Raw genomic sequence first — 8,825 nt, forward strand, 5'->3', positions numbered from 1 at the left:
CACCTGGCCCCTGGTAAGCCAGGACTGGCACCTCCCTCCCACCTCCCAACAAGGGGAGAGGCAGGCAGGCGATTGGTTCCAACTGCAACTAAATTAGAAGGGTTTAAATCCTTACAAATAAAAGGGAAACAATTCCTTCATATTCATGACAGGACTGAATGCTTTTCTGAAGGGTCAGTTAAATAATGTTGCAATTGGAGCCAGATGGATGAATAACCAGCAGGTGAAAGGTGTGACATTGAAGGGGCAATAATCACAGAACGCACTCTGTGCAGGAAGCCTCCCGCCTCTGCTTTTCCACCCTAGTATTTAGAGGTCATGGATCTCAACTCAAAAACAGATCAACAGTGCAAAGATATAAATGAATATTCAAGGGCTAGTAGAATCGGGTACACTTACTTTTTTGGATCCTCCTGAACGGGGGGCGATTTTATATGAGAGCAAGAGAGAGCATACTTGTTTTGGCTGATCTTAATAAGTGCACTCCGAGGGCAAAATTCCTGCAATAACACCAAAAGAGTTCACACAATTTAAATCAGAAATGTCCACAATTCAGATATAATTTTATTCTAGCTCAACCCACTATGAAAGCTACTATCATTATCCTCTTCAGTGTGACACTTAAGAGGGCAGTTTAAATTCAGAGCCTCACTCGATAATTATTTGCTGAATAAAAGTCCTTTATTTGCAGAGTCCTCTCTGTCATTTCTCTTGGTCAATTGCCAAGTCTGCCCACTTAAGATGTGTGCGTACACACACACACACATGCACACACATGCACACACACATGGACACGCACACACACACATGCACACACACATGCACACACACACGGACACACACACACATGCACACACACGCACGCACACACACACACACACGGACACACACACATGCACACACACACATGCACGCACACACATGCACACACATGCACACACACATGGACACGCACACACACACATGCACACACACACATGCACACACACACGCACACACACGGACACACACATGCACACACACACGGACACACACACACGCACACACACACATGCACACACGCACGCACACACACACACGGACACACACACATGCACGCACACACACATGCACACACACACATGCACACACACACATGCACACACACACATGCACACACACACATGCACACACACACATGCACACACACACATGCACACACACATGCACACACACACGGACACACACACACATGCACACACACGCACGCACACACACACACACACGGACACACACACATGCACACACACACATGCACGCACACACACACATGCACACGCACACACACACTACAACAGCCCTTTATATAACCACCTTTCTTTTTATCTTTATTTCAGCCTTGGCCATCTCTTTCTTGGACAACTATAGCCACCACCCCTTTGCTGAATACCCCACCCTCAGCCTCATAGGGTCTCCCAGAATCTCCATCGAGCTGTCTCCAGTGTCCTTCCCCTGGCCATGCTACTCCAGCATCCAGGGCCCCCCTGTCCTGTGGATAAATTCTGAAGTGCTTCCCTGGGCTCCGAGGTCTTTTCTCAGGGATCCTGGGCCAACTGCCTCATCTCTCCACACACCCTGGGGACATCTCTTAAAATGTCCCTTGGTTTGCTGTCCCCCCTTGCACAGTAGATATCCCCAGAATAGTGCCACGTGCCAGGAAAGCTTCCCCATGTTCCGCCTTCCACCCTGCTGCTTTCCTGCTGTCAAGACAGCTCCAGGAAACTCCATTTTCTCCAGGGGGTTCTTCCTGGGTTGATGAGACATCCCCTCTCCTCTTGCCTGTCAGATGGGATACAATGCTCCTGTGGCCACCGGCTCCCATGATAGTCACCCTTTGCCCTTAACCTTAAAGTTCCTTTACTATGCTCCTCTCCCTGATGGAAGTACCTCATGCCACAGTCAAGAATTTACTGGATATTTGTATTCTGTCTACTAGCCGGTTGGGCACAGTGGTTTGGAGTTCAGGCCATGGAGCCAGATTGTGTGCTTACCAGGTGTGTGACTTAACCTCTCTGATTCAGTTTCCTTATCCGAAAATGGGGGTAGCAACAGTCCCTACGTCACCCGTGTTCCGAGGACTCAGTTGCTCGCTACATGTGAGATACCTGGCTTTGTACCTGCTGCACACAGTAAGGGCTTAATAAAGTTAGCCACTGTCACTTTGCTTTTTGCTTACCAATCTATTTCACTTGCCAGTCTATTTTCCAGGCATGTTAAGTGGCCCATCAAGACAATGTTATTTTCCATTAGAAATGGGACTGATTCAAGGGATTTAAAAAACAATCATGGGAACCTGCTCTTCATCAGGGGCTGTGCTTGGGGAGGAAGCCAGCATAGGAAGAGGGCAGGGCAGTGCGCAGGACAGCCCTGAGGGGCCCAGCAGGACGTCACACTGGGGTGGGTCTTTAGGGTGACAGGAGTTCCCTATGGAAAGGAGGTAAGGAGGGCAGTCCAGTAATAGGTACAAGCTCAGGGGCTTGGAAGAGCCCACTATGTTCAGGAAGCAGCAGGCAGCAAACCTCCCAGTTAGCTGGAGGTCAAGGTCGGGGGCAGCTGGGGACAGGCTGGGCTCCTGCTGGGATTCTCCTTGAGGGTGACAAGAAGTGTAGGCGGGGGACATCACACAGGCAAATGACATAATCAGATTTGTAAACTGATAAAGAATTTTTCTCAAACTTTTAGAAAAAATACATTTAGAGAAATACATTGTTAAGGACAAATTTCTTAAACAAAACACAGAAAGGGCAATTTATAAAGGACAAGCTGAATAAATTTGACCATATTAAATTTTAAAGTTTCTCTATCAACAAATATTACAAAATTGAAAGTCAAGCATAGACTTGGGAAAAGAATATTGGCTGCATGTAGTACCAAGAATTACTACCCAGAAGCTATAGAGGAACTCTCCAAATCAATAAGACAAATAATCCAATAGAAAATACAGGTGCTTAACAAACCTCTGTCTAATGAGCGAATCGATCTAGAGGTGATAAGAGTTAACCAAATCCCTCCCGCTCATGGGCTACAGGGAATGAGAGGGCAAAAGATTCAAAGTGATGCTATTAACTACCAGGGCTGCGTCATTACTACTATTACCTAATACCTGTGCGTCAGACACGCAGAGCTTTTACATATACAGTATTTTCCACTCGGGGCTGATTGAATCTGTAGATGTGGAACCTGAGGATAAGGAAGGCTGACTTAAGAGTTGAGCCTCCCCTGATTTTGGAATCCATGAGGGCACCAAATCTCCCGCAGATACCAAGGGATGACAGTATTTTCTTTAAGGATATATGTGTGTGTGTTTATCTATATATTCAGTCATGTGTGCTTAATGGCAGGGATACGTTCTGTGAAACGTGTCCTTAGGCGATTCTGTCGTTGTGCTAACATCATAGTGTACTTACACAAGCCTAGATGGTATGGTCTGCTGCACACCTCCAGCTCTACTATAACCTTACGAGACCACCATCACAGATGCAGCAATTTGCTGATTGAAACATATTTATGTGGTGGCATGACTGTATAGGCAGACATAGATATTCCAGTAGAAAAAGATATCGGTACAGATGTAGATATGGATATATAGAAAACCCACTGCACATACAATGAAACCGAGGCTCAGAGAGGTGAAGCGACCCGCCCTGATGAGACAACCACTAAAGAGCAGAGTGAATGCTCAGTTCATTTTTTTTCACTGTAAAGCCTGTGTTCTTTTCACTCTGCTCCACTTTACCTGTGTCCCCTCATCTCTCAGCCAACCCTGGTGGTGGTTCGTTCCTAAGCAGGTGTGAGATGGGAGCCAGGTGGTGGCACTCCCCAGTACAGGGAACGCAGGAGGAGGAAGGCGCCTGGGGGAAAGGTGATGTGGCTCACCTGGAGGGAGCTCTCCAGGAGGACCCAGCTGGGAATGCAGGGTTGGAGCTCAGGTTGGGAGTGGGGGCTGTCACCCCTGGCACATGGGAGGACCCCAACAATGGAGGCTCACCCGAGAGACAGGCCATGAGGCCACAGAGGAGGACAGGGCTGGGAGGGCCCAGGGGAGGCCCACATCTGCAGGGCTGGCAGAGGAGCACAGGCGGGAGCAGTCCGAGGAGGAGGAGGACAGGAGTGAGAGACAGGGTGCTGCAGAGCCCCAGAGAGCCTGCTCTGCTGTCAAAGCACAGCTCAGTTTGGCAAGGAGAGCCAAAGACCGCCCGGCACAGGAATTAGGAGGCCAGGCCGATCTCAGTGAAGGTGGAATCCCAGCCACAGGGAGTGAGAGAGGAGGGTGAAGGACACAGCCAGGGAAATCATTCCTTCACGACATCTGGCAGTGACAGGAAAGAGCTAGCATTGCCCCGGAAAAAGCCACGTTCTGCCCAGCATGAAAATCCTGTTCCAGATGGAAGTCTACTTACTCTCCGATTGTTGCACTTCAAAACTGTGTACAATTTTTCTGAGGATGCATCCTGATTGGGAAGTGCTATGACAATGCCAGGGACATAGAAGTCAAATCCTTTGGGGATCACAATTTTGGCAAACACATAATCTCCAACCTGTAGAGGAGAACATAGTTTATAATAAATTTGTTCCTTATAGATCATACAGATAGTTTAATGTTTTTTTTTTTTTTCCTTCCTTTTTGTCTTTTTTCGTGTCCGGCAACGGATTACAACCCTCAGTGTCGCGCCCGATCCCTGGCCCTGGTGCTGGGATGAGGACAGGGGTAGGAGGGCCCGACCCAGGATAGCTTTTATGAATTTATGAGCAGATGAGAACACACTGGTCCAGCTAATCCAAGGGATGAACGTTTGGGATAACTGTGCACTACAGCAGCACAGTCTGATGTCAACTGACTGCAATGTCAAGGAAAGCACAGCATTTGCTCTTGTTATTATATATAATATAATACAATCTTTTGCAATTAAAGTGTCAAGAACAGAAGCAGCTACAGCAATGCCCTTCCCCTAACCATCTATTTTCTTGTAAAGGGCTTACAAGGGCCTCAGGGTGCAATGATATTAAGTCTTTGCAGCCCTGAGTACCGTAACAGGGAACTGGCAGATTTCATGAGCAAAGAAATTGCCAGGCGATGGGTCCCTGGAGCAAGGGCTCTGCTCTTCCCACCCAAGCACAAGCTCCGCACAGGAGCCCGCCTGGGTTCAGGAAAGGGCCAAACAGTGGCCTTGCCAGGCCCTGTTATCCAAAACCCTTTGGATGGTGAAAAGGGGGCCCAGAAGAGACTGTGGAGCAGGTACCTGGAGCATTGGGCAGGGCATGGCACCCCCCACAGGCGTGATGAACGAGGTGGGCACAACCTTGGTGTCTCCATACCTGAAGCTCACCAGTGCGTGGGTGGGGCTCACACACTTCTTCACAACCCCTGGAAGGAGTTAAAGAAAATGTAACGTGTGAAGACAAATAAGGGCCATTCCCTTAGGCTTCCCCAACCTATTGGCTGTGCTGTTATAACACATTGCCTGTTAAGATCTGTGTGCCCCTTTGATTTCTCCAGCAGATAATGTTGGGTACAGTATGATGCCTACTGTCTTGAACAACACCAAGATGCCTACTTGGTGAAGTGCAATCCTGTGGTCTGGGGCACCCGCCGAGGTGGGAGCCAAGGGAATGCACGGGAACTTGTTCACCTGCATTGCCAGAGCCATCCTCACGGGAACGCTGTTCCTAGACTCAAAGATCTTCTTCCTGGACACCTCCTACCATCTGATTTCATTATTCATTTATTTTAGCCCCATTTCCCCACCTGTAATACTTGAAATAAAAATAGGTATCATTAAATTGTGAAAGTAAAAAGGAAAGTTGAACTCCCTCCCAAATCAGCATGTCATCTAATATTAGATTGAACACACCCCTATGGCTTCCCTAAAATGTACAATCAAAAAAGAAAAAAGAAGTGCTAAAGCAAACTAATTTGTTGTCATACAGCTGTTTATAATCATTCGATTCTTCATATTTCTGTGGTATCAGTTGTAAGGTCTCTCTTTTCATTTCCGATATTTGGGTCTTCTCTCTTTTTTTTTTTTTTTGTTAACCTAGTTAATAGTTTTTCTATTTCATTTATCTTCTTGAAAAACCAACTATTTCTTTTGTTCAACTTTTCTATTGTTTTCTGGGTCTCCATTTCATTTAGTTCTGCTCTGATCTTAATTATTTCTTTCCATCTGCTACCTTTAGGATTGGATTGTTGTTTTTCTAGCTCTTTGAGGTGTAGCGTTAGGGCGTTTATTTGAAGTCTTTCCATTCTTTTGATGTAAGTGTTTATTACAATAAATTTCCCTCTTAGTACTGCTTTTGCAGTATTCCACAGGTTTTGGGATGATGTGTCTCTATTATCATTAGTTTCAAGTAATTTTTTGATTTCTCATTTAGTTTCTTCTTGGGCCCATAGGGCATTCAGGTGCCTATTGTTTAGTTTCCATGTGTTTTTTCCAGAGTTTTGCTTATTAATTTCCAGTTTTAGTCCATTATGGTCTGAAAAGATACTCGGAATGATTTTTATTTTTTTTAATTTGCTGAGACTAGATTTGTGACCTAATATGTGGTCTATCCTGGAGAATATTCCATGTGCTAATGAAAAGAAAGTATATTCTTTAGTTGTTGGGTGAAATGTTCTATATATATCTGCCAGGTCCAGTTGGTCTAGGGTGTAGATTAAATCCTGTGTCTCTTTGTTGATTTGTTGCCTGGAAGATCTGTCCCATACTGAGAGAAGGGTATTCAGGCCATCCACTATTAACATACTAGGGCCTATTTCTTTCTTTAGATCAAAGAGTGTTTGCTTTATATATCTGGGTGCTCCAATATTGGGTACATACATATTTATGATTATTATGTCTTCTAGCTGGATAGATCCTTTTATCATCATATAGTGGCTTTCTTTGTCTCTTTTTATGTTTTTTGGTTTAAAGTCTATTTTATCTGATATAAGAATAGCTACAAATATGAAAACCTGGAAGATATGGATAAGTTTCTGGACACATACAAACTACCCAGACTGAACCAAGAAGAGATAGAAAACCTGAATAGATGAAAAACAAGCAACCAGATTGAAGTGGTAATCAGCAATCTCCCAGCAAAGAAAGCCCAGGTCCAGATGGCTTTACAACTGAATTCTATCAAACCTTTAAAGAGGAATTAATACCAATTTTCCTTAAACTATTCAAAAAAATCGAAACAGAAGCCACTCTCCCAAACTCATTTTATGAGGCCAACATAATTCTAATACCAAAACCAGATAAAGACATAACAAAAAAAAGAAAATTACAGGACAATATCCTTGATGAACATAGATACAAAAATCCTCAACAAAATATTAGCGATCAGAATACAGCAACACATTTAAAAACTATACACCATGATCATGTGGGATTCATCCCAGGGATGCAAGGTTCATTCAACATATGAAAGTCAATGAATGTGATACACCACATCAACAAACTCAAAGACAAAAACCATATGACTATCTCAATAGATGTTGAAAAAGCATTTCACAAAATTCAACATCCCTTCATGACAAAGACTCTCAACAAATTAGGTATAGAAGTAAAGTATCTTAACACAATAAAAGCTGTCTATGACAAGCCCACTGCCAGTATCATTCTGAATGGGGAAAAACTGAAGGCTTTTCCCTTATGAACAGGAACAAGATAAGGATGCCCACTCTCACCACTTCTATTTAACATAGTACTGGAGGTACTAGCCAGAGCACTCAGGCAAGAAAAAGAAATAAAGGGCATCCAGATTGGAAAAGATGAAGTCAACCTGTTCTTATTTGCAGATGACATGATACTACATATAGAAACCTAGACTCTATCAAAAAACTCCTAGAGCTGGTTAATAACTTCAGTAATGTTGCAGGATACAAAATAAATGCTCCCAAAACAATTGCATTTATATTCTCCAATCATGAGCTAACAGAAAGAGAAATCAAGAAAGTAAGGCCACTTACAACAGTAACAAAAACAATAAAACACCTAGGAATCAATTTAACCAAGGAAGTGAAAGATCTCTACAATGAGAACTACAAACCACTACTAAAGAAATTAAACTTCTTTAGTTTAATTTCCACAAAAAGATGGAAAGACAGTCCATGCTCTTGGATTGGAAGAATTAACATTGTGAAAATGTCTAAACTACCCAAAGTGATCTACAGATTCAATGCAATCCCCATCAAAATACCAATGACATTCTTCACAGAAATGGAAAAAACAATCTTAACATTCATATGGAACAACAAAAGACCCTGAATAGCCAAAGCAATCCTGAACAACAACAACAACAACAACAAAAAATAAAGCCAGAGGCATAACACTACCAGACTACAAATTATAGTACAAAGCTATACTAACTAAAATAGCATGGTACTGGCATAAAAATAGATACTTGGACCAGTGGAGCAGGACTGAGAACCCAGAAATCACCCCTCAGGCTTACAGCCATCTGATGTTTGACAAAGGCAACAAAAACCTACACTGGGGAAAAGACTGCCTCTTCAATAAGTGGTGCTGGGAAAACTGGATATCCATATGCAGAAGAATGAAACTAGATGTGCATCTCTCACCATATACTAAAATCAACTCAAAACGGATTAAAGACTTAAGTATAAGACCTGAAACTGTAAAATTACTAAGGGAAAATATAGGTGAGACACTTCAGGAACTAGGTCTGGGCACTGACTTTATGAACATGAGCCTGAAAGCACAAGCAACAAAAGAAAAAATAAACAAATGGGACTATATCAAACTAAAAGTCTTCTGCACAGCAAAGGAAACAATCAACAGAGT

The 8,825-nt window shown here is 43.6% G+C and overlaps 1 protein-coding gene across 1 annotated transcript in view; it reads right to left on the bottom strand.

Annotated features, from left to right (window-relative positions):
- Positions 1-399: 399 nt before the first annotated feature.
- The window catches only part of LOC103581175 (von Willebrand factor A domain-containing protein 3B-like), a gene marked incomplete at both ends in the record, with an annotated part of 18,404 nt that continues 9,978 nt past the window's right edge, over positions 400-8,825 (bottom strand). Inside the window, 3 exons of the mRNA XM_008563068.1 lie at positions 400-500; positions 4,440-4,577; positions 5,280-5,404. Coding sequence (XP_008561290.1) covers positions 400-500; positions 4,440-4,577; positions 5,280-5,404 — 364 coding nt within the window. The remainder of the gene's footprint in view (positions 501-4,439; positions 4,578-5,279; positions 5,405-8,825) is intronic.

This window comes from Galeopterus variegatus, unplaced genomic scaffold (assembly GCF_000696425.1).
Source record: "Galeopterus variegatus unplaced genomic scaffold, G_variegatus-3.0.2 Scaffold12500, whole genome shotgun sequence".
Taxonomy (NCBI): domain Eukaryota; kingdom Metazoa; phylum Chordata; class Mammalia; order Dermoptera; family Cynocephalidae; genus Galeopterus; species Galeopterus variegatus.